Genomic DNA, 27,081 nt, shown 5'->3' with positions numbered 1-27,081 from the left:
CCTAAAATATACCTTTTGTCTTGCAGGTCTGAGAGCTCGTTAAAAAGCTACTGGAAGCCATCCATGGAGAGCAGAAAACGATGGAGCAACATACTGTCAGATCAGAAGGCAGAGTCGGCTGCGCCTGTGAAGCGACAGTCCACCATGCAGTCACCAGAGACTTATTTCACCGGCTGCACAATTAATGGAAATGTGCAGATAAATGTGTATAAAAAGTAAGTGCCTGGTGCACCATGTCCGCGTTACATAGCAACGGTGACAGCGGAGTCCTGAGGGAACTATTTTTGTTGGCGGAAGACAAATAAAATGCTTAAATTATCTATTTTGTCCTCATTTTTCAACATTTCTTAATCAGCCTTGCTTATTTAACTGTTGAACTGTTGTATAAAAGCAATATCACACTCAAGCTCGTGATGTTGTACTGTGACATCGTCATGGCTGTGATTCGGTCGTAGTCACAGTACAACATCACTCCCTCTCGTGTGATATTGCTTAATTGTAGACAAAAGGTAAGTTCTAGAAGAAAAAAAACTGTTGATTTGTAGCAGAGACGTGCATGTTGTTAGAATAAAACAAAAAATAATTAATCTCAAATAATTTTAATAACAGTTAGCCAAAACTAAAATGTGTTCAGTTGTGCCCTGCTCTCCTCTACACTTTCTACGCCCAGAGTTGAGAAGATTGATAGATGCTAAATCTGAAGATACAACCTGCAACTGGCTAACTTAACTTAGCAAATGAGGGCAAACAGTTAGCTAGCTCTGTCAAAAGACAACAAAAGCTGCCTACCAGCATCTCTAAATATGTTTGTTTATTTAATTGTTATACAAACAGACATGTGAAAATGGCAAGTTGTGTTTCACGCTAAACTAAGATAAGCTAAGCTACGCTACGCTATACCAAGCTAAGCTAAGCTAAGCTAAGCAACTGTAGCTTCATCTTTCGTGTACAAACCTGCCTTGTGGAGTTTCCTTGTAAACAAAGTTTCAGTTAACATTCAGTGTCACTCACCATGACGTACTGTGTGTGTCCTTGAGGTCTAACAAACAACGAATGCACTGTCTTCCACATAAAATATTTTTTTTAGCATTCTGACCCTGCATTGTTCATATCAATGTTTACTAGCTCGCAATCTTCTTCTTCTTCTGCTACATATTTCGCTGCATTACCACCACCTGTCGAGTAGTGAGCATAGAGAGCCCCAGGAGTGAGTCCTAAAAATGAGTTAGTATATTTTCACTCCATGTTCCCTTGTCTTTAAGTCAATGGGGGGTTTGGATAGATACCTGAAATATGGCGGTTAACACAAGCTTAAGAGACTTTCAAGTTTTGTTCTTAAACATAAAATACGTCACTAAATACCACAGTTTTGAAGCTTTGTGTCATAAAAAAGGTGGTTGCTAACAAGTGGCTAAATGAGACTACACAACTTCATCATGCCAAACACACAGCATTAGAGCCTTGTTGTGGTAGGGATGTTAAATCATGCAACCATGGTGTAGTTCGTTTATAGCCTAACGCCAGCTTTTTACTTGTGACTTTTTTATTTAGGCTTCAAAAATCATAAAAGTGGTGGTGACACGTGTGAGAACCCTAAACGTTTGTTTGCCACAGAGCTTATTTTCTGCAATAATCCAAAATTCAATGGAAATATCCCACTGGCTTTTTGACAGGGGAACCAGGGTGACACTAACTTCCGTGTCCACCTACAGAAATACGTCATCCCTGGAGCACTCTATTGTGAGCACATTGGCAGGACTGTGTACCGCATCACTCACAGTCATAAAAACATGGCTCCATACTAGTGGTCAAAAACTCTGCAGAGTATCTCGAAGAGTCATTTTGGTGCAAATCAAGTCAACTAGTTATTTAAACATCGCTACTCTTGCTAGTCAGCACCAGAAATACTCGGTACCCTGTTAAACTTATTATCAAAATTACTATTTCATTAATGCGCATTAAAATCGCATTAAATGTTGAGATAATCTGCACTGAAAAGTCATGTCTTCCTAGACAAATTTTGCTTTATGGATCACGAGCATCCACCAAGAAGAAAGGAAGACAAAACCATAGAAACACATTGGCCTGTTTGCCCTACCCTGGAGGTAATGAGGTGAAAAGTGGGACAGAGATGATATCTTGTTAAACCAGCGCGGTTTGGCAGTATTTTGACTTGCTAGAAAATGGAAATAAAGTTGTATGTGGGCTCTGTCAGAATAAACTGGCATAAAACCACTCAACCAGAGCGATGTGTAACCACGTCCAGCACAGCCACATCAACCTGCAAGGACAGTGGGCTGCTGGTGTTTTCGGAGTGTTTTCTTACTTTTAGACGAGTCAACTAGTCTAAGTTCAAACTTCCATTTAACCATCAGGGAAATGAGTCTTTAGGAACATCCCTAAATCAGACTCTACTATATTGGTCGACACTGAAACCAAACCATGTAGTTTAAATTGAATCTACGATTGCGTAACACAGATCGCAGATGGGGGCTTTAGTTAAAGTCGTCAATCAACACATCTTAGTTACTCAAGTATGCGCTTGTTTATCCTTCAAGTTCCTATTTGCAGATCATACAGGCAAAATGCAAATGAGGCACAATGAGGCTCTGCTTTCACACCATGCTGATTTCTTCCTAGCTAAGAATATGAAATCTGAGAGCGATCGCAATCTGAGAGTTCGTTTTTGTAACAGATACCTGGAATGAAGCCGCATTATCCTGCACATGCACACCAACAATGGGATTTGAAACATGATCAAATGTCACAGGAATTAGCAGGACTTGTGTGTTAGTCTCTCGCTTGTTAAAAGTTCAATCAAACTGAGGCAGTAGTGCAAAAATTTGGTGATTTAAACATGCTATAATATGGTGGCCTGTCTCGCACTAAGCTGTACCATCAGACTGCCCGTGTGGCCTTTACCATCAGTGGGAGGTAACAGTGCTCGTTAAAGTCATCATTATCTTTTCTCGTGGGACAACCAGCTACATCAAAAGGACACAAACCATCTTTAACTCTGCCTTAATAGGTCTGATTAAGGGAGCCAGAGGTCAGCGTGCCTGGCTGTCCTCCAGCATGACTGCGGCCACAACGAGACACAAGGAGGGACAGTCCATTACAGATGGAGGCAGACTGCAGCTGATTTTGAGTGCAAGTTGCAAGTTGTCTTTGGCCATTGCTCGAGATTTATAGGTGGGTCTGAATGCAAATCATCCCTGCGTGGACATTAATCTAGCAGGGGTATTTCATTAGAGGGGGGCTTTGCTGGAGAGAGGGAGTTCATGTGCTCGTAAATTTGGTTTGGCACAATGATTGTTCAGCAGATCGCAGGGTAAGTGAGTGGACGCCGGCAGCCACAAGAAACAGCTTTCTCCACCGTGCTATTATTTTTTGCTGAGGGGTCCCAAAACACATGCTAAAGGCATTAAGCTGGCTAGGGATGAACTATTTATGAACTTGCCAATCTCCAGTCTACAGGCTCCATCCAGGGGACTTAGTAAGGGCAGACAAGGTTTTCCTAGGCAGCAAATTACAGTAAGGAAGCCAAGACACATTCACTACAACCACAACAGAAGGCGATAAAAAACCAACAGTGACTTTCTAGAGATAATTCAGTGAACGCAAAATCGACAACCTAAAGGAACCCTTATCTTATACTTCGATATCCATTGATGAGCTCCTCTGACTATTAACTCCTCTGGCTTAACTCCAAACTCAAAACAAATGTGCTGTGTAGAATGTTGTAATGAAATAAATATAATACGTCTGACTGTGTATCAAGTACAGATAATTGAAATCATACTGAATGACACTATGCAACATTAAATCAGCAGGTCTGCCGGTATCTACATACAGTGGAGGGGTCAGCACACTAATCCTTTTTTTATTTCTTAACTCATTCTGTGTCCCTTTTGTAGGTCCATGAATGCAGCATAGGTGAACCTCTTTATGAACTCTTTTTTGCCTCTGCAGTCAAGCCGATCAGAGCTGATCAGATCAGATCAGATCAGATCGATGGATGACAGGAGCTGCTGCAGAGGTGAGTAACAGCTAACTTTTAAACCCACAGTTAAGTTTCATTTTCACTGCGCCTGGTGTTCTGCTGCTCCGTCTGTATCCAGAGTACGCTCTGCGCTCCGGGAGTGCGGTGCAAAGAATAACCGAACAGTATTTATATTCCTATAATGCTCCTAATAAATGGTCCAACACCAAAAATAACAAATCAATACGTGGCAGTAGATGTGGTTATTCTTTAGGAAACCTTGCCATAGCTAATGCAACCATTTCAAGCAATATGTACATATATTTTTAGACTTGGAAACCTTTTTTTTTGTCATCCTAGTTTCTCTGTATGATTATATAAAATTCCATCAGTATTTGTCAAATCTGTTAGGGCTGCATCCAGCAATTATTAATTAATCTGCACTTTTTTTTTTGTCTATTTTGTCAGAAAAATTCCAGGGACATGGCTGTCGAGTTTTCAAACGGCGGCACGGTGGTACAGTGGTTAGCATTGTCGCCTCACAACAGGAGGGTTCCTGGTTCAAACAAGGGGTGGGGAGTTCAAACCATGAGGTGGGGGAGCCCTTCGGTACAGAGTTTGCATGTTCTCCCCGTGTCAGCGTGGGTTTTCTCCAGGTACTCCGGCTTCCTCCCACAGTCCAAAGACATGCAGGTTAACTGGTGACTCTAAATTGTCCGTAGGTGTGAATGTGAGTGTGAATGGTTGTCTGTCTCTATGTGTCAGCCCTGTGATAGTCTGGGGACCTGTCCAGGGTGTACCCTGCCTCTCACCCAATGTTAGCTAGGATAGGCTCCAGCCCCCCCACTACCTCTAACAACATAAGCTGTTATGGAATTAATGGATGAATGAATAATTAATCTGCAGATTTTTTTAGTCTATATTGTCAGTTTTTAGCGCTTTGAGCACCACAAGTCAAGCACCACCTAGTTCCATTATATTGGAGAGAAGGCAGACATCTCTACAGCCGATATCTGCAACACTTGGCAACTCACACCAAAATCTATACTGATAAACAGTACTACAGGTGAGAGGAAAAATATGTATGCTTGATTTTGGGGTGAACTGTCCCTTTAAACAGTTAACACCAGCATTTATTCAGGATCCATTAACCCCATCTCAGACTTTGCTGTCTTTAAAACAAAATCAGTACCCCTCCAACATGATTTATAAATGAAGACAAAGCCCCAAAACAGCAGTAAAACAGACATAAATAACATTAAAATACTTAACTGCTTCATACACAACTAAACATATGTTTTACTGACACTCATCTTTCATCAAAACCTCTTTTTTTCATAATCCTGCAGCTGCTTTAACTTGTCAGACACATTTAATAACTGCAGGTCGAGCAGGTTGAGCATCAAAGCAATTATAGTTTTGTAGCAGCAGAATATGTGCAATGAATGTAAACTTCACCCCACAAAATATGGATATACTGAATGCATCGCCTGAGGATTATCTTTACATGTTTGTTGTTTTTTTTTATCGTTTGTTTGTCTCACCTTCTGGCACACATCCTGCTCGAGATCTGGCACAGAATCAACAACTCGGGGAGCTCTGCTGCTCATTCGTCAGCATTGAAACATTGGTATTAGGGCATTAACGGGGAGGGAGTCGGAGTTAGCGTGATTTGTCATGTTATTCATCAATATTTGATCTCTCAAAATTACTTATGCTTCTTCGCTGACTGTGATTCATGCTGAATTTAAATGAGTGCCTGAAAAAAAAAAACCCTACCTCAACAAACACTGCTGCCGCCGCAGCCATTATACTCAAATCTAACATCAGTGCTTATTTGAGATACAGCCTTACACTCCTCTGAATACAATTTCCCAGGTAATGCCTGCATTGTTTCGGCAAAAAATATATATCTAACGTACTTGTGCTTGAAGATCTAGGTTTGGATATGATTTTAGAACATTCAGGGAAACTTAAAGGAGCAGTATGTCGGATTTAGTGCCATCTAGAGGTGAGAGTTGGAGATTGCAACTGGCTGAAACTTCTGCCATGTGCCAAGCATGAACTCCCGGTAAGGATTCCTTCAATGTTTATTGTCGAGCCAAATTATCCGGAGAGGTCTCTTCCTCTCCAAAACAAAGGACCCAGTGATTAAAACCAGTAAAAACACTGATTAAAGCAGTTTCACATTACAAATCAGCGCTCTTCCGATGCTGTTCAGCTTGTTAGAGAAGGGCTGCTAACTATAGCTGCAAAAACTCAGGTGACCTTATCTTGACCCAGTGTTTGGTTTGTCTGTTCTCGGTTCCTGTAGTGTCACATGGCGTTCTCCGTCAATAAGGAACCCACTCTATGTAGAAACGGCTCATTCTAAGGAAACGAAAACATGACACTTATTTTCAGACTATACACTAAGAAAACATACTCATATCAAAATTCACGTCTGCCATATCCCCTTTAAACCTACACACTGACCCTTTAAAACAAAAGCTGTGCAGAAAATGACACATCAGCTCTTTGTCGTCTGCAGGTGAAGAAGCTATCTCTCCTGCGATCACGTCAGCGTTCCAAATATTGTTTACACTTGGTTGCCTAGCCGGGCCTGGGACAAAGTTTGAATGCTAAATGTGGGCTGGCAGATGCATCCAGCAGCACCGAGATAAGAAGTGAAAGCACTCGCAGACACTATTCCGCCAGAAACCCCCAGAGGACAAGTTCAGATCACAGTGGATTCACTCTGATTAAACCACCAGCCCCTCCTGCATCCTCCCCGAGAAAAACATTTATCTCGGCCACACGTTTCACTTACTGTTTCACTTTACGGCATATCATATTTACCCACTAGACAGGCCAGCCAGGTGCGTGTGTGCTTTCAATTCTGCTCGGGCCTTCAAGTCAGTCACTTTACTACTCGTGAAAAGTCATTTATCACTAATGTGTGCTGCAGAAACTTACAACCCAATCTCGTATTACTTGTCATTTAATTCCTAAGTGAGCACAAGGGATACAAGTAACTGTAGAGCACTGTTAAAAACAAACACCATTAGGAGAGAAAACTGCAAAGGGTCAGCATAAATACTGGTGGAGTAAAGGGCTGACAAGGCAGGCAACTCAGGAGCCATGAAAAGAAGTAAACTGATACGTGTGTGTGTGTGTGTGTGTGTGTGTGTGTGACTGCTAATTCCTGCCTGAGTGCCACACCAACCACTTTTAACTTGAACTCAAGAAACTGTTAATAAACTGCGAAAACAGGAGTTTTATCTTTGGATTTATGGAAACTGATCAACCGAGAGTGACAACTCCTCTGCCGATGTTACTCAACCAGAGCTTGGGGGGCTCACAATTAACCAGGTGGACGGGTTTATAGATCCGCATCTAGGTCAGCGCGCACCGAGATGATTTCCAATACCTGCGCTTGCAGTCGTGCATCCCGAGAACCAGACCGACAATGTTGCCCAGGAGCCTGTTTGCAGGATTCACAGAGAAATCTGTTGACTTGGCACCACAGGTTCCGCTATCAGTGGTGCATCATATTCCCTGCTCTGTGCATTTTGTTTCTAAAAAGAGGGTAGAGGGAGAAAAAAATGTACAAACAACATACAGGGAAAAGCCTTCCATTTACAGGCAACCCAAGATAGCAGCAAACGGTCTTATGTATCATTCAGTAGCAGGGTGTCTTTATCTGCCACTTGTTTTGGAACAGAATATGACTGGAATATGATGTAAGATATTCTTTTCCTTTTTCCGTCCTTCCTTTCCTTCCATTATGAAGCGACTTAATGACTTAAGGCAAGTGAGAACTGACAGCGAAAGCTCACATCTATTTGCATATGGTATGTATGAGCAAACAATACTCTCTGTATTCAAGGCGACTGTAACACAAATACATCATACAGCTGACAATCAGCTCACTGGAAAAAAAAGCAAAGAGGAATAAAAGCTTCCAGCTGGCACAGATTTCTAGATCATATTAAGATCTGTATTTTGCACAAAATGCAATATGACTGTAAACTCCCCACATATCACATGACACCCTGCATAATTCAACCACAGTGAAGGTTACAGGTAATGGATTTAAACGACAACAGCAGCAAAAGAACTTCGCATAAAGCAGGGTCACTTGAGGCTGTGAATAATACGCCAGGAAACAACATACATAATTTGGCCTCACTGCTTCCTCTCTCCCATCACCCCCTACCATGTTTATTTTCCTCCTAATAAAAAGTTTAATACCCAGCATGAGCTCAGCAGTTAGTTCTCACCACAGCGAGACGACCCAGAGATCAAACCTGACTTGGTCCCTCCTGTTTGGAGCTTTCATGCTGTCAAATGCTCCCACGAGGCAGAGAGGAATAGTTTGACATTTTGGGGAAATTTGCTTATTTGCTTTTGTGCCTCAAGTGAGATGAAAAGATCGATTCCAGCCTCATGTCTTTATGGTAAACATGAATCTAGAGCTTAGTTAAGCATAGCTTAGCATAAGGATTTAGGTGTCAATGTGATGTTTCCCAAGGTCCTTTGTTCTTCAGTTTTATATATGTGCTCACCCAGGGTCCTACGTCCCCCAGCTTGATAAAGCACATAATGGGAACCGGCTCTGTACTGGCTTCTCTTGACATGGGCTAGAGTTAGAATAGGAGACTAAAATCATGAGTCTGAGTTAGAGATGCACTGATGCAGCTTTTTCAGTTTCGATACCGATCCCGATGCTGTGGCTTTGAGTATCAGCCGATACCCGATACCGATCCGATACCATGGTTGACCTAAAAAGCTATATACCTTTACATGTAGAACAGAAAAGACTAGAGACATGAGGCATTGATGACTACACAGTTCTTCCCTAAGATAAAATGAAACAAGATGAAACAGGCAACTGGACTTAGACGTCTTAGAAGACGTTTCACCTCTTATCCAAGAGGCTTCATCGTCAGACTAGTTCCAGTCTAGTCAGACAAGCATGAACTGATGAAGCCTCTTGGATAAGAGGTGAAATGTCTTCTAAGACAAAACTAAGTCCAGTTGCATTCGATTCAGTTGCCTTGAGATAACTATGACCTGGATAAATGAGAATATCCACAGGCAAGATGAAACAGATTAATGCAGATTCTCTCCTTAGGTTCATGAAGTATGACGTAGCTCGCGTCGCAGTAGATTTAAAGAGAGATCCAGATATCGGATCGGTGCATCCCTAGTCTGAGAGGCATAAAATTGCACTGGCTCTACCTGAGAGCTCCCGGGGGGGCCCTATAGTTACTGGATTTTGTATGGAGAACAACTCCCAAACATACCTCAACCCTAACCCTAACCTCATAAGAATTCATCAACCACTTCATTAACAAATTAAAAGTGAGGAGAAACAAAAAGAAAAAGGGAGAAAAATAATTATTAATAATTTTACAGTTGGGAAATCAGTAGCAGCTGACTATTGCCATCTCCAAACAGGTTAAGATTAGAAAGAGTCTGGTTAGTTTCAACAGGAAGGCAATCCAGACACTCCAAAAATATTGCAAACCAGGAAGGAAATATTAAAATGCCTTTATTGTAGTGGCTAAACCATTAAAAGAGTCAACGTGGCATGCTTCAATGAGGATATAGACTTTTATTGTCATTATTGTCTTTTTGTTTCACCTGTCATGCCTTCACATGGGCCATGTGATGGCCTCTGATTGGTTCCTGCTACTATAAAGGTGGGGCATACCTGTGTTGTATGTTTTGAAATCCCTGACGAAGACCTGCAGTGGTCGAACTTTAATGATTTAGCCACTACAATATATATAGAATATTTCCTTCCTTGTTTTCTATACTTTACTGAGTGCCTGGACTGCCTTTATGTCGATCCTGTTGTTTTGCATTCTCCACGAGCACCTGACACAAGATTTTAATCTATGTTTGTGTATACGGGGCAACCAGTCGTCTGTCTTAGTCTAAGTCTGGTTAGTTTGTTCATGAATTCCTTCATAATGTGTGGAAACAGAATATTGAACTAGGGAACATAGGACCCTGAGAACGTAGATACACTCCTCGAATTAGTATAGAGATTTGCTTTTACACTTAAAACAATATAATTTGTTCTGTAGTAGGCTTTAGAGGTATTGGTATGCAGACAGTCACTTTTTGGACAGACCCAGGCCAGCTGTGTCCCTCTGTTTATGCCATGTTATGCTAAGCTAACTGTCTCCCAGCTGTAGCTTCTTATTCAGCATACATACATGAGAGTGATATTCATCTTCTCTTCTAAATGGAGGCAAGGAAGTGAAGCTATTTCCCAAAATGTCAAACTACGGCTTCTGAGTAAAAGTCTAACATAAATAACAACCTGTGTTTTTGTGTTTAAAAGAAAAGACAATTAAAGCTAAATATCCCAAGTGATGGTTAGAGACCAATAAGAGGCGACTATTAGTTTCCCATCCTACAAGCTATTTAAATGGCCGTTATTTTATGTAACTGCCTTTTCCTGCTTCCTTACAATAGGTGCAAGTCTGGTCCTGATTACATAACAAGACTGACAACCACCACGGAAAGAGGAAAAAGGACATGCTCGACAAGACAAAGAGAGCTGTGTCTACATTCTTGGCCTCATGTCAAAAAAAAAAAACCTCAACATTGTCATGTCACTGGAAGCAGGATGCGTCTTGTCTCCGCTAACGTGAATGACGTTCCTGGAAAGAGTATCGAGACAAAGCTCAGGTCTGGAGTGCGTCTGTTCAAACAACATTAGCATGTGCTGTTTGCAGATGATTTGCATTTTCCAGCAGTTTTGTTGTGAAGTGAGCGTCAACATTTACATGTCTGAGGCCACAGCCCCACTCAGCTGAGGAGAGAGGAAGTGGATGAAGGGATGTTAGGAAGTATTTTCAAAGATGTAGTAGATGACTGGGGTAATGAGTCTGCGTTTATCGGCCAGTATTAGTTGTGACCGGGTCAGTTTCAGTCAGTCTTTTTGGTTGCAGTGACATGAAAGAAAGATTCAAGCAGCCAAAATAAGCTTTCTCCACTCAGCGATGCAGCTGGACTTTGACACTGTCTATGAACTGCTGCTTCTCTGTACTGAGGGGGGAGCTCAGGTGACTGACACGACTTGAACTAGCAATATTTTAATTTTCAACTACATTACAAACTTTGTTTTTTGATTAATAATTTCGTCCATGAGTCTACTGCCACTGTAGTGGCCCTGTGAGCATGGGCTAAGTATGGGACAATGAGCCCCTGGGCACAGCAATGCAAAAGGCCCCACCACCTCTCCAACACAGGAGTAAGATACACAGACTATGTCATGGCTTTGCCTCTTTTTTGCGTCTTTTTTTTAGTGGTTATGCGTCTCTTTAAAAGGTAATTTTTTGGTCGTTTTGCATCTCTTTGTACTTGTCTTGTGCGTTTTTGTAGCTATGTTCGGTCCCTTTGCACCCCTTTGTGGTCTTGTCATGTGTTCTTGTGGTTTTGAGTGTCTTCCTGGTCTGTAATTTGAGTGACATTTTGCAGATGAAGGTCAGGGGGGCCCGACACTTTGAGCCCTTGGTCCTGTGCCCGATAGGCCTGCTCAGTAATCCGTCCATGCCTGTGAGACTTCGCAGTCACAGAACAGAAGTGCTTTGGGCTAAATGCTAATGTCAGCACGTTAACGTGTTCAAAATGGCAATGCTAACATGCTGCTGCTTAGCAGGTAATGTCTACTACATTCAGCATCTTGGTTTAACATGTAAACGTGCTAACATTTGCTGAGTATTTAGTCATTTGCTGAGATATTCATGTCCGGACCAAAGTGATGGATCGTCCAGCCAGCCAACAAACAGATTACCGCTATCCCTAGAGCCATGCTGCTAATAAATGTCCAACACAAGTCGTCAAAGCTCAAGATGATGACTACAAATGGCTTTTAGCCCTCCAGCAGCTGCTCAGACCACCCTTCTCTCAGTTTAGGAGAGGACCCCTTAGCCTGGGAATCCCTTAGAAAAGTCCTACCTAAAGCTAAGAAACAGACATCTGAGTTGCTCTTCTTGGCTGGTGCCACCGTGTCCCTGACCTCGAAGGAAAAATTGAAAGCTAGACGGTGTAATTTCCAAACACACACTATTTAAATCGCATTTTCTCCATGCTTAAATGACCTTTACAGATCTAAGAATCAGTCTTGCTTTAGACCACTGCATTCCTTAAATTGCTCACCGCACTTCAATGTCATTTTAAATTCTGTATCCTCCATAAACCACACTTTACATTATTAACAGCTGTCATATTTCATTGGGTTCACCGGGGTAATCACAGGCTCCTCACTAACCTCTGTGCCAGTCTAGCAGAGCTGGACCGAAATAGTGTTCAGACACTGTGACCATACGAAATGAGAGATAGTGACAGACTGGATTTCCAGGGAAATCACAGCATACTCCGTACTGCCCGAGAGAGAGATTTATAAAGGGAGCACGCCAAAGGTCAGTGTTACAGTTATGTCCTCATCTGACGAGTCTGGTTTTATCAGCCAGGAAAGACATACAGTCCATGAGTCATCAGTATTGATTTGCTGCCACTGATCTTCATGACACCAACACGGCCCCGGACACAAAGGTCAAGCATGATCACATGATCCTGCCAACTGTCAAAAGCTGAGTTAAATGTCTGCATGCTGAGGCGTTTTTTGGAGGGTGTGAACTTCAACACAGGACTGGTGCAGGGAGGGTAATCCTAACAGACTATCAAGGTCTTTTAGCAGCACTTATGATATAATGCTCCACTACATCTGCCCTGCCTACTCTGCTTCGCTCTGCCTGGGGCTTAACCCACCGCCTACAGATAGGGCCAGCCCTAAAACATAATTGCATAATGGATCCATCCCAAGTATGTGCCCTTTTTTCCCAGGGGTTGTACAGTAGCTATTGCATTCCATATATCACGGATTAATGTGCCTGTCCACGCACAGAAATCCTCTGTTAGTACCACTGAGGGCTACTGCACAGGCATAGTTAAGACTCCGGTCAGCGGAAGTAACAGAACCTGATACAAACAATGACAAAGCAGATTAAAAGGGGACAGTTTCAAAGTCTGTATTTCATAAAACAGCTTTAGTGCTTGCAGAAGTGTATAGAACTGTGCACATGCTTGCATCAGTGTGTAGTTTACATCTTACCTCAAGCTTGATTTGCTTAATATTTGATGCACACTGAGTTCTACACTCTCAAAGCCAACATAATAGCTGATCTGGAAATCTCTTGCAATGATGTTGGGTGCTGTGGTTAAATAATCTCTTGCATAATCCCAGATATGGTCAGAAAAGCTGCAATTGTGCCGTGCGTAATCCACGGACCCATTTTCCATCAGCAAACATCAGTAAAAGGAGAGATGCCAAAGTAGCCTAGTTGCAACTGCGGATCACTGTGTGGCAGTGTTGGACATGAACTAGTTGGGAGCTGATTCACCAATAATTACTTTAATCAAGTGCGTTTTCACTTTGTGAATGGCATATAGTGAAGCAGAGATTATTTGACTTTGACAGGAAGCACATGAGATGATGTTAGGTCTTACTTTTCCTGTGTGATATGTTCCTTTATGGCTCCCAGTGAGACCAGGCTGTTGCTGCCCTGCAGCAGCCTGCAGGTTGCCAGGTGCCGCTGGTACTGATCCTTCAGACAGGCGTTCTCCGTGCACAAGTCGGACACTTGCTGCTCCAGCTCCTCTATCCTTCCCCTCTGCCTCTCCAGCAACTCCTGCTGGGTCTCGATGATCTTGTTAAGCTCCTTCAAATATTCCACAGCCCTAGTCGGGTTCTCGGTCGGGCTCTCCATGTCGCTCGGAGTGCGCTGCGTGGTTCCCTGTTGTATCGCAGTAAAGCCTGGGGAGGGAGATGGTTCCTGTGTAGTCCAGGCTCGGGTGGAAGCGCAACAATTCAGTAGGTTGCGCCTTTTTTACGCCTCGCCATTGTTTTAAGTCGGTGTGGGTGATAATACAGAGGCAGAAATACTCCCAGTGGCGATGGTGGCGGTGATGGTGGTGGTGGTACGCGCGGTTCCAAGTCCCGCTGCACACAAAACTAGAAGCTCCAAATCACGTATCAAGCTGAGGATGTCAGCAGGCGTCCAGATATCACCCAAACGCGCCAGACTACATTGTGAGGAGCGTAGTTGTGTCTGTGTGAAGTGTGGCTGTTCCCCCTGTTGGCAGCGCGGTGTGACATTTTCTGTGAGGTGCCTTTCGCTCCATGCTTGTTCCCGTGACTTTTCGTAAACAGACGCTGGCTGTCAAGTAGGCGGGGTTTTCAAGTTTTATGAATCTGCAGGTCGCACTGAGCGCAACAATGGCTGTGCAACTGCCCTAGAAAGGAAGGAAGGGAGGTGAATTTGGATCTCTCTCTCTCTCTCTCTCTCTCTCTCTCTCTCTCTCTCTCTCCATCTTTTCCTCACGTCAGTTCAGAACATCTTGTTTCATTAGCAGTGCGTGTGTGTGCTCTGCAGGTGTGCACACAAGCCTCTCCTCCTCTCTCTCTCTCTCTCTCACACACACACACACACACACACTCACACACATACTGCAAACAAAACATTACACAACTTTGGAGCATTGATAGTCCGCCTGTGTTTAATGCTGCACACACACACACACACACAGTGGTGCTGCGTCTTGCCTGCAGAGTTGTTTACTATGCTGTGTGTGTATTGCCATTTCAACCAGCAGGCTGTATCCCCTCCAGTGAAATGATCACAATAGATTGAAGCAGCGTGTGTTAGTGTTTGAATAGAAAAGATGACTTTAGCCGTTCAGCACATCTGTATGTGAGGCAGGAGGCTGCAGATTTGCACAGGCAGTGGTCCCATGGGTGCATGAGGGCAACCTGCAGCACTGCTCTCTGAGGCTGATGCTTAACTTTCATGGGTGGCCATCACAGTGCCATCTGCCCTGCCCTGAGACTAAGCCTTTGAAATGTTGCCATTAGGCTGAAATCACTTTAACAACTGGTATTAAAGGGACACTACGCCATTTTTAAAAAGATCATTGTTTCTCCTATGGTGTGAAACAGCCCAAAAATATTGGTAAACATGAGCAACTCTCTTCGAAATACACAAACTACAGTGCTAAAACTCAAATTTGTGACATCATCAGGTATAAAGTCTGGGGCTGCTCCATAGACAGTGAACTGGAAAGATGTTCAAGATCAGTGGTTCTCAACTGGTGGGTCATGGTCCAAAAGTGGGTCGCCAGTCCATTCTGGTTTCCCGACCACCGCCCTCTGCTAGTGTGGGAGTTATTTAGTCTCATGCAGGTGCAAAACATACATGCTGGTCGGCCGTCGGCTGTGGTCTTTGCGGTGTGTTCATGTGTAACTTTTTGGTCAAGACACGGTGACATAAGGCAGCCAGGCAACACAACAGGGGGCCTTCGCTGCTAGTTCTCTGAAGTGTCTGGGCCTTTAAAGTATCTGATATTTACTGTACTTAAGTAGCAAAAGTATTTTTATTATATTAGATGTAATCAAGTATTGGAAGTAAAGCTACAAGTAAACAATGTTCATAAAAATGCACGCGGTCAGAATTCTGAGGATTAAGAAATTTATCCTTTCCTAACATGAACACTACCTTAAAAAATTGAGGTCATCTTCACAACTTGAAGGATTTAAAGAAAACCTGTGACTATCCAGGGCTGACACACTGCAGTAAAGCAGTCACGTGCTACCTGTCACAAATCTTTATCTCAGTTATTCATTACTCTCTGCTGTGGGACGCTATTTTCTGCTTCCATCATGAAGTCGATCTCATCGTCGAGTGGAATGTAGTCGGTAGCTTGCAGCATTTAATATTACATGCAGTCTGAGCTTGACCTGAAATTGAAACTTAACTGCAGCTTTGAGAGCACCTGTTTGCACTTGCAGTTATGTGATTAACCTGTGATCTAGCTGGGGTCACCGATTCACCAAATTCTGATTTTATTTTGTAGGAACAACTAACAAAAATGTTACTTTTTTTTTTACATTACATGTACATTTTATTAAAGAAATGTAGTGGAGTAAAAGTGAAAGTTGAAAGAAATATAAATACTCAAGTAAAGTACAAATGTTTCCTAAAAATAAAGTTTAAAAAAGTATTTAAACCAAGTATCATTGTTGGTTTCATTACACCTCTGTTTGATGATTAGCATTAGCTATTTTTAGCCTCTTCGCTAATAAACACTGCATCAAGAATTGTGCTTTTCACTGATTAGCCACAGGAAGTGAAAGCCTTATTTTCTGCAACAGTATTTTGGTCAGTGTGGACTTTATGCCAGATTAGCTTGGATGAACCTTACGTCTCTGTGGTGCAACCAAACATCACCACAGCTTTTGTACTAGTTTCAACGCATCGTGTAGTGTGGACTTTGCACCTAAGCTTTAAAGAGAACTTGGGTATAGCTGATGCAACAGGCTGCTGGTTCCTGGCTTTGAGAGAGAGAGAGTAGCTCATGGTCACAAATATTGATTGAACTTTCCAGGCCATGGAGATAACCTATTGGAATTTTTAATTTAGGCGTTGTTCCCCTGTAAGTCAGTGTAGGAGAAAGAAAATCTGTTTGCCATTTAAAAAAAAAAAATCCCTTGCAGTAACTTGTAAAGGAAGTGAGAGGTGAATCAGTGACTGAGACTGAGCTATGGCATTTTGCATTATTCGCTCTGCTCCCTGTGCCTTGTGATCGCTCCCCCAATGCCGGCTTTGTTATCAAAGCAACGTACACACTCACACTTTGGAGCAGTTGTCAAAAACTCACAACATTTTCATATCCACTTCTCTCATAAGACTTCCCTTTTCCTCTTTTGATCTTTTTTTTCAAAGCTGAGTTGAGATTTTTGTATTCCTGGATGCAGTTACAGTGCAAACACAGAGGGTGAATGCTTTGTCCATGAAATTGAGGGCTTTACCTTTATGGCAGGCTTACTAACACAAGGCTGCGCTTGGACGATCTGAGGTAACTTGTTTAAATGTGGAGGCAGAGCTGCGGCAAACCAGTGGCAGTGGGGAAAGCAGTTTAAGGACATGAAGTACAGATGGAGTACATTGGGGTTTTTTCTCTGTGTGGCTCCCTAATCCACATGGCAGGAGGCCAGGAACGGCTGCTGGAGCCTTGACATGCCACCCAGAAGGATATACAGTACATGGCCATTAACAGCCAATAGTCACGGGGTGGTGTTGCACGTCAACACTGCCAGATGCCATTTCCAGTGGTATATATACCCCACAGAAACTGCACACATCATCGTTATGTAAATGTCTTTGTTGTGTGCCCTCAACATGACAAAACTGCCACGTCCTACAAGCAGTGTCAGAGGGGAAAGAGACTATCCGTCAACCAGAAGGCCTACATTCTCATCCATGCGTCGTGTCACTGTTGGGCCGCTACAAATGTCCTTCAGTGAGGTATTGAATCCCTTCCGGCTCTGACGCTGCTGTTCCTCAACTGACCTTGTGTTTGAAAGACAATAAAAAGAGGAGAATGGGATAAAAACAGCACCACAACAACAACAAAATCACATCATAAAATCCTATACTTTAAGCCAAAATCTGCCATTTTCATATTTTCTAGTCCACAATTACACTATCAAACCACACAGCTCCATCACTCACACATACCATAATAGCTCTTGGGAGTTTTGGAAGTACTGGAACTCATGACTTGCGGATGAGTAATGCCAGCAACCACAGGATATTAACCACTTCAAAAAAAAAAGAAAGGCTTGTCATTATTATGCTCTCGGGCTCTTTCCTTTCTTCCTCTGGCTGACCAGTCATATGCTGGTGCCAGTGCGGGTGCCAGCCAGAGAGATTTATTTTGTGAAATCGCTCATATATTCGCACCGAGGCAAACCCACTCGGAAATGCTCTTACTTCAGCCCTACAAAACATTTGCCAGCTGTGATGGAAGAAGGGGCGCAATCATTTAACCAGCAGAGAGGAAACTTTTTTTATTTTTTATTTTTTATTTTCAGAGAATGCCAAGTACTCTCTGCTGAGACCGACAATCACCTCATATAGACGTGCATTTGTGTGATGGATCTGAACTGGTGCACGAGAGGGAACATTGTACTGCTGGCAGTAGAGTCATTTACCCAGTTTTCTGATATTCATATGATACATAATTAAAGTCATAAATACCAAAGGCAAATTGGGAGCTCCTGCAACAAATCAGCACAGCGAGGATATGGATCGGGAGCTTGATTGGGTTTGTATTGACATCTGTGTCATTTTTTTAATGTGAATTCTGCAACATAAATTTCAGCCGTTCTTTCTTCATACTGCCATTTTTTTTCGAAGAAGCACTCAAGGTTACATAACCAAGGAAAATGCTTTAGGTAATATTTCACCCACAAAATGATCATTTGTAAATCAGTTAGTCCTGCCATGTTACCCTGAATTCGTAAAGAAAAATGTTGTTTTTGCATGCCTCCACAAAAAGCAGTGAAAATATTTATGCTTTGATTAACTGGGGACTATGTTTCATCACATAGACAGTAAAAATAATGGACGTAGCTACCGTGAGGTCACCCAATTTTTTGTGGACTCCTGTTTTGAGGCCTTAAGTTTAGAATTTCAGCCATCGCCATCTTGTTTTTTGGAGCCAGAAGTGACCGTATTTGGATGAGAGGCTGGCGCTGTGGAGGAGCGAGGGGTGGATCTGACTGAGAAGCCAAGGACACTATCGGCATGCAGCCTGTCACTCAAAGCGGCCCGCCCTTAATTATACACAACTTTAAACCTTAATAAAATGTAAACCGGTGAATTATATAAAATTCAAGCCTGATCTCACTCCGAAGTTGTCAAAATCCAGCGCTTGGGCAGTGACTTGTGGCGTCAGAAACCAACGAAAAAAGGCGTCTTTTAATGTTGACACAATACGTGGCCAGTTGCCGGAGGGCCAAGGATGAAATCTGAGGCGGCAAAAGTCTGAGTAGGGTAGGTGGGAGTGGTGGTGGATGGGTCCAACAAACACGGACTTTCACCCAAAGGACCGTTGTTGGCATCCAGTAGATTCTAAAGCCAAAATCTTTTTTCCTAAACCTAACCACGTTTTTGTTGATTAAGGGGGAAAAAAAGGTCAATTTGCAGTGTTGTACAGATGTAGTGCTTTTATTTTGAAAGACACTTTATGTAAACATTAAATTTCCTGTGAAAATGGAAGTGTATTTTGAAAGAAGTCAATGTATGTAACAGGCAGAACTCAATATGGTGTCCCAGAACCTCAAAAACCAACGCACCCAGGGTACCTTGCACATCGTATGTGGACGTGGAGAGTCCATGACCAAGCGTCAATATGTGACGAAGTCGGAGTGAGAATGTGTTGAAAAATTCACCCACTGTACAGTTGTCATGGACGTTGATATTAGCCACAAAGACCAAAACCATTTTCTCTACCAGGGTGTCTTCTGGCTTTCATTTTGTGGGTGAAGTATTCCTTTAATGATCCAGTGATCCAGGATTTAGGAGCATGTATTGTAAGCAGTGTTGGGTAAGGGTTACTTTAAAAGTAATCAAAGTACGTTACTGTGTTACTTTCTAAAAAAGTAACCAGTTACTTTACTGCGTTACTCCCTGAGTAAAGTAACTCAGTTACTTTAAAAGTACTTCCAACGTTATTCCCTGAGAAAAGTAACTCAAGCACTTTTAAAGTACTTTTGAGTATTCTACGTTTCCTATTGGGCAATGGACCACAGGGCGCTAAGCCTACATTTTTTTGTCTCCAAAATTAAAGTTATGGACCACTTGCCCTTCACTGAGATCCAATTCTCCCATCACAGCCGTCACTTTGACCAGTAGAAACACAGAACGATCTGCTGCCGTAGACAACTGTATGACAACAACACCCCAGCGTTTTTAATATTTCCTCTAGGGATGTTACCACACAGAGTAAAAGGGGGAAATGATGGTGTGAAACAGCAGAGGCACTTTGTCAACCCGCTGAGTTAACGTTACTGTCATTAGCATCAAGCTAGCAAACAATGGTACATCCTCACGGTCGGACATAAAGTAATAACATTAACAAATAGCGGCGGGGCTTTTACTCACCACAACTGCAGAGGCTCCCAGCTTCATTTGAAACAAACTACATTATAGACGGTCCGTTATTTATTAATCCCTCTGTGTGTTTATATATTTACTTTTTATCCGCTCCGTTGTCTTTGTAAAGTTAACATATCGCACCGTCATTTCAAACTCAACACTTGTTTCAAATTAAAAGCCCCTTATAACCTCGGCTGAGAGAATCCCTCCATTTTCTAAATAGGCTTTTATTCTGAAACATTTGTCAGAACTTCCTGTGGATGATACAGTAGCTTGATAGTTTACATATGGCGCTTCAAATGTAGCTCCTGCCATCTGCTGACGCTTTTAGGTGACTACAACAACATGTCGGCTGGCACATGAAGAGACACAGTGACTCAAATAATAGTCAGAGTAATAAAAATAGGACAAGAATAACCCGATGACATCACACACGCCAAAGACGACCGGGGATAATTAGTGTGTACCAGCGTGTAGCGTGTACCAGGCATAATGATCCTGAGTCTGAAATATGTCTGTCAGCGAGTCCTACTCCACCTATTGAGACTCCACCATAGACAACAGCAGCATTTCTCCGACCACGTAGCGAGCCACAAGCTCCATGGCTTCTTTCAGACTAATAGGTTTAACGTTATCTCCGTTATTAGAACCAAACGACAGCCGTTGCTGTTTCGGAGCTGAAGGACCAGCTTTCTAAAAGTAACGTAAGTAACTGATGTCTTGTTTGAAAATGTACTTAAGTATTTGATTACTCAAACAGCAAACTAACGTGTTAGGTTACTCGTTACTGCATAAAGTAATCAAAGTACCCAGCTCTGATTATAAGAAACTGTACATAATATTCATGACAATCTTTTTATAGTAGTTTACAATCATCTGAAACCTAGAATCGTGTTTTTGTTACCTAAAAATGGGCCGTTCATATCTACAGAGTGGGTCCTCCTCCACTGAGTCTGCCATGTTGTTTGTACAGGAGCCCAGAGTGGACATGTCAAACTCTAGCTCTAGGTAAGTAATAATAATAATAATGTTATTTGTATGGCACAGTTCATACAGCAAGTGCAACTTATAGTGCTTTACATAATAAAATGAGAACATACACATCAAAGACAGTAAAAGATAGAGTAAAAGTTTCATGTTGCTTCTGCGTACACTCGACGCAACATGCACGCAGTTGCTCCGCAGTTGCTGTGTGCCTATTATAGTTCTGCGTCCTGTTGGTCTATGTCGCTATGCAATTCCCCGCCAAAGCACTTGGGGGTGCAGTGTTCTTTTATATACCTACCTAGACTCTGTGGCGTCTATGGTCATTGCTCGTTCATTGTTTGTTTATCTTCTCGGCGACCGAGAGAGGAAGATTGTTGCTGGAGCTCAAAATGATCGACACTGAACAACAAATGCTCTTATTACAAAAAAACCTGATCACAATGGAGACTTTTGAAAATGGCGCTGTGGGACTGCAGCAGGAAGTGAAACTTGCGAAATGCTGGACATGATGTAGTTTGAAGGACCAATCATAGCTCTTGCAGTCTGTGTTGGGTCTGCATTGCCTCGACGCGTGGTTACAATTTTTTGGAGGTGCACGTGGTGCCACTGCGTCGGTCGCAGAGGGACGCAACTCCTCCGCAAAGCCCTCGGCGTCGTAGGTACGTGGAAGCATAAACCTTGCTTAAATAAGATTCAAATACACAATCACACACTCAGACAGACACATACAAACACACACTCATAAAAAGATTTTAAAAAGAGGTTTTAAGATTTGAAGCTGTCTACTGAATCAGAAAGTCTGACGTCCTCTGGAAGGGTTCACTGTACTACCGAGGATCAGATAGGGCCATTTACGTTTTTGTGTTTTCACGTCGGCCACTGTAGTTCTCCTACACGCTTGGCCAAAGAGGTTGACAATGATAGTGCTGTTGTAACCTCTTTGGCTTGGCAGATGAGTTTGCAGCTCCGCAAACTCACCACTAGATGCCACTAAATCCCACTTAGTGTACCTTTAAATATCTACCACTGTCCTTTATATTATGATTTACAACAAATACTGTTTTAAAAGTAGCTCATGTTCCTGATTTAGATTTGATAAATGCTGAGAATTAAGAATTAGTGAGAGTTACATCCTTATGTGTTTTGCATTTGACTGAATACAGACAATAGTAACATATGACAGATTTTTTCTTTGACTTGGATTTCAGACTGTTGGTTTATGAACCGGATCAAATACTGTTTGGCACTAATGGATACATACTTTGTCTTGTTTGGATCTGAGCTGTGTGTCCTGTGCTTAGGGGGCTGTGTTTGTGTATTTGTTGTTCTTCCATTGTGGGTTATCTCCTGGAGCGTTATTTGTCTGAGGTTTATGCTGATGTTTGGTTGGTATTTATGCATTGTGCTGTTAGATGAGACTGGGTTTGGTTTGTTGTTCATGTGTCTGAATAATCCCACGAGGGATGGAATCATGTAAATGACCGGATAAGAAAACACATACATGAATTCAGGTCAGCTAAGTTACAAATGACCGAAATGTAGAAACTACTCCAGCTTTCACTGGGCTCCAAACACAAACCTCTGCCTCCCCTCGCAGAGAGATTGCTTTCCTGGCAGACCTTCTCACACCATCCTGTCCTGATCATCCTGAGGGAGCAGCCTTACCATTCTCATCAGGTCTCAGTCAATGCCCACCCCATTGATCCCCTCCACTGACAGCACAGTAAGCCATCTGGAACAGTGGCGGTTTCCCTTCACCCAGGACGCAGCAAGATGGCTCTCGGCTCGACAGGCTGACAGGTGGGGTTTATGCAACCCGCGTTGCCTTAATGGAAAGAATAAATTGAGTGTCATTTTAGCTTAACACGGATGACTGCCTTAATGAGCCATAGATATACTATACGGTCACGTTTAAAGCTCACATGCCACTATCATTTGATGGGAGTAATTTAAAAACAGTCATTTCCAGATTTGAATTTCATCGCTTTTTAACTGATGCGGGCAGTAAATCAAAACTCGTGTGATGCTCCTGCTTCTGCTGTCTCCCATAAAGCAGCTGCTGAGGCAGATAGCCAATCAGATGGTGTGTCTCCTTACACAACACAACACAGCAGTTAACATGCTTTCTCCTCCTAAGCCGAACAACATCTTAAGAATACCCTCGAGCCCCTGTTGAGGCCGTAGCCTGAGCTACACAGCTGGGCTTCCTGAGCCTCCTCATAAACACCTCTCAGGCATGAGTTGAGGCTCTGTCTGTTGAACACACCCTCTGCAAAATAAGGAGCATGTGGGAAATAATGCAAAGGCTGTAGGATTATTTTTTCATATGCAGCAGTGCTTGTTTGTGGATTTAATGCCTGTAAACATAATCTCCACAGACCCCTGCGATTAGCCTTGAGTAACAACACCTATTTTGATAATTAATTAAACATTTCTGTAACTTTTCATCATCATTTTGCGTTGAATATGTTTGGTTTTTAGATGTATGGGGAGACAAAACAAACACTCTGCACCTGTCAGCTCTGGACATTACTGAAAATAATGTGCAGCCCTAAATAACAGACCCTTAAAGTACTTAAAAAACTCCACAGAAGTCAGTCAGATGATTAGAAGTGCGTCACAGCCACAATCTGCTGCTTGACAAATACTTTAGTGGTGGACATTCTGGTCCGCTCACCTACCCGACATTGTGCAGCATTTGCTGACGTGCAGGCGGCTGCCGAGGGCATATAAATGAGCTGGGTGACTGGGACCCACCGCAGCAGTCCAGAGCAGCGTCACAGGCAGATGGGAGATATTTGATCAGATGTCGCAGACCTTTACACACCCTCAGGGAGCCAGAGAGACAGACACCCTCCTAATCCCCTCTGTTTGTGTGGACCACGTCAGACTGTGGAGAGAGTACAAGCTTTCGGAGGAATGGGAATTCAGCCATTGCTGAAAAAACAAACCCACAAGTTTCTTATACGAGGGAACTTTGCATTTATATACAGCGCTGCAGGGCTGCACATCCATGATGCAAATCTCCTGTTCCACCACATCCCAAAGGTGCTCTATAGGACTGAGATCTGGTGACTGTGGAGGCCATTGGAGTACAGTGAACTCATTGTCATGTTCAAGAAACCAGTTTGAGATGATGTGAGCTTNGTGAACTGTAGCCTCAGTTTCCTGTTGTTAGCTGACAGGAGTGGCACCTGGTGTGGTCTTCTGCTGCTGTAGCTCATCTGCTTCAAGGTTGGACGTGTTGTTGGTTCAGAGATGGTCTTCTGCAGACCTTGGTTGTAACCAGTGGTTATTTGAGTTACTGTTTCTGTCATCTTGAACCAGTCTGATCATTCTCCTCTGTTCTGTCATCTTGAACCAGTCTGATCATTCTCCTCTGACCTCCTCAAAATCCCAGGAGATCAGCAGTTTCTGGCACCAACAACCATGCCACGTTCAAAGTCACTTAAATCACCTTTCTTCCTCATTCTGATGCTCGATCTGAACTTCAGCAGGTCGTCTTGACCATGTCTACATGCCTGGATGCATTGAGTTGCTGCCACGTGATTGGCTGATTAGCTGTTTGCATTAACGAGCACTTGAACAGGTGTACCTAATAAAGTGGACAGTGAATGTATATGCTCTTGTGCTGCACTCAATGAGTTTGTTAAAATAATTCCCAGTAAAACGCCGGTACTGAGCAGCTACTTTAGTGTTATTTCACACGTACACAACAAAAACGGTGAATAACAATGGAATTACTAAACTGTGAAAACCTCTGACCAAACAAATAAATTAGGACAAGATGGATAATATGTCAACAAAAGGCAACAAGGAGGAAAACAAACTGTCTGAAAAAGCAGATAAATGAAACAGCACTGATGCAGAAAATGAATTCATTGGAAGTTAGAGCAGAAACTCGCAGGTTCAGTGTTGCAAGTGGGTGAGAAGCTGCAGTATTTAGTTCAGACTGGATCTATGTGTGTCTATCTAGTCATTCAGCTGTCTGTGTTCATCAGTCAAGATTCTCTGTGTGGGAAGATGCTCGTTACTTGTCTGTTAAATGTCATTTTGCAAACAGAGCAAGATAGATTCATTAACGTATCTGATGAATGATTACAAGGCCGACGCCAAACATGAAAAGTACAAACTTTAATTAGAAAAAAGGCAAAAGCATATTCACGCGAGCAAACAAACGTGTGTCTGAAAGCTGTTCAGATATGATTGTAAGGCCTGACTAACACAAAAACAGCGCTGAAGCCATTTGATCGTCACACACTCCTGTTACAGTAAAACTCAATTTCACTAGCTAACATAAATACCATTCTTTGCTTTCATATCTTCAAATACAAAAATACCTCATTTAAAACAAAGTCACACTCTTGTGTCTGCGAGTCAACAGTGCTACATTAATCTCCTCCCGGAAATGTGGTCGGGGGTAAAAACAAAGTGGAACAGAAACATTACATATTCAGAACTGACACCAGGTCACATTTGATTGCCTCTGCGCTGAAGCAACACCGGGATAAAAACTGAATGATGGTTCACATTCCTCGACTGTTTCACATTAATGAATTACACAGGAGCTGCGTGCATAGTGGCTCAAAAAAAAACAACTCAGTGATGTTGAATAATGAGGAAGTTAAATGCCCAGAACAGAAATACAGAAATAAGCGAACCTTTCCCGAGTCAGGATTATGCACATTTGAAGGGTTCATCATGGATTTCAGTGGACAGCACTTTCACAAAATGTTTTAGCTGCAACAAAGGACGTTTTCTGCTCATAAAAATAAACATTTTCAAGTTATTGTTTGCTTTCTGGCATACAAGAATGAGGGTTATCCTGAGTTACTAAATTTCACATGTTAAATGTAAGGAGCACATACGTAATGAGCATACAAACAAAAAGCAGTTTGGTTTTTATAACGCTTTTCAAAGGATGTCAGTTAATAACGGAGCGGTTTTGCATAAAAGCCATTTCTATGGAAAACCACACACACACAAAAAAGACACACATATATAAATCTCTTTCCACACAAAATGTACACACAAAGAAAAATAGCCCTGTTGTTATTTTGCAGCTCCTAACTGATCTGCTATTCGGAAAAAATTAGGTTTCTTTTAAGCATCTGTACCAACAAGTAAATACAAGTGAAAGAAACCGAGATTCTGCAGTCACATCCCAAATCATTTGTACTGAGGGACAGAGGCACATTCAATATGCATTAATGGCCTGTGGCGTTCTGCTTTTGAAGAATAGAGACCAGACAGAGAGCTGTATCAGGACTTGTAGTCTGGAGAATAGAGACGCGACCTGGGGCTGCTGTTTGGGTCCGTCCTCGGTATTGTGCGGTTGAAGGAGTTCACAACCGGAGAGTCTAAACCTGAAAAAAAAGAGCCACAAAGAGCACAGAGTAAATAAAGACACTATTGCTCCTTGGTGACTTGTTAAGCCACAAGGTTTGGGCACTTTGTGTGCATGACAATAAAGACTCAAATCAAATAGACCAGACACTTTGTGGAGAGAAATAAACAAGAAATATGTGGAAATCAGTTGCTGGTTGTTAAAGGTAAACTATTAAGGCTTTTCCAAACACACATAAAAATTGATTCACTTAAGTATGGCAATTTTTAAACACTTTTTTATGCCTGAATCAATATGATTCAAATGCTGAGGTGGAAACAAGTTGCTCCCTTTATTCTGGCAGTTTAAGAGTAACATGACGTCAACAAAGCCGAAGCGTGAAAGCAGTAAACAGCGCACAGTCTGAGGACAGACCTTCAGCTGCTTGACTAGCAACTGCAATTCATCCAGCCCAGTGCAAACTCCCCACTGGATCAGCAAACTGTCTCTCGCTGTGGTAACACAGATTAGATCCAGCCTGCTGTGAACTCTGGCTGAGTTTGAGTTGATACAGCCGCTACTGACGGTCCGCCGCCAGAGCTTCCGTCCGCTCTCCTCCTGGCAAACGGTATTCTAGTGGCGGGGAGTGAGTTGGAGAGACCGTGGGTTGCACAAGCTCGCTTATTCATCTTATTTGTGGTTTGTATGTGTTGCCAGCCTCCTTATTCTAACCTTCCCATGTAATCAATCTACTGCTTATCTATTTATTTTGGTTATGTGACAGT

At 42.5% G+C, this 27,081-nt stretch overlaps 2 protein-coding genes across 6 annotated transcripts in view; both read right to left on the bottom strand.

The window, feature by feature from the left end:
* The window catches only part of LOC126403592 (IQ motif and SEC7 domain-containing protein 1-like), a 128,445-nt gene extending 114,287 nt beyond the window's left edge, over positions 1-14,158 (bottom strand). For 3 of the 4 annotated variants that reach the window (XM_050066344.1, XM_050066345.1, XM_050066352.1), the window contains exon 1: positions 13,493-14,158. In XM_050066344.1, the coding sequence (XP_049922301.1) occupies positions 13,493-13,752 (260 nt within the window). In that variant the 5' untranslated portion in view covers positions 13,753-14,158. The remainder of the gene's footprint in view (positions 1-13,492) is intronic. The other variant, XM_050066346.1, reaches the window with a different exon arrangement.
* A 10,931-nt stretch (positions 14,159-25,089) lies between these two features.
* nup210 (nucleoporin 210) overlaps positions 25,090-27,081 on the bottom strand; it is a 43,445-nt gene continuing 41,453 nt past the window's right edge. For both annotated transcript variants that reach the window (XM_050066342.1, XM_050066343.1), the window contains exon 40: positions 25,090-26,336. In XM_050066342.1, the coding sequence (XP_049922299.1) occupies positions 26,233-26,336 (104 nt within the window). In that variant the 3' untranslated portion in view covers positions 25,090-26,232. The remainder of the gene's footprint in view (positions 26,337-27,081) is intronic.

Source organism: Epinephelus moara, chromosome 16 (assembly GCF_006386435.1).
Source record: "Epinephelus moara isolate mb chromosome 16, YSFRI_EMoa_1.0, whole genome shotgun sequence".
NCBI lineage: Eukaryota > Metazoa > Chordata > Actinopteri > Perciformes > Serranidae > Epinephelus > Epinephelus moara.
The sequence above is the reverse complement of the archived record's forward strand: the minus strand, read 5'-3'. Positions and strand labels throughout refer to the sequence as shown.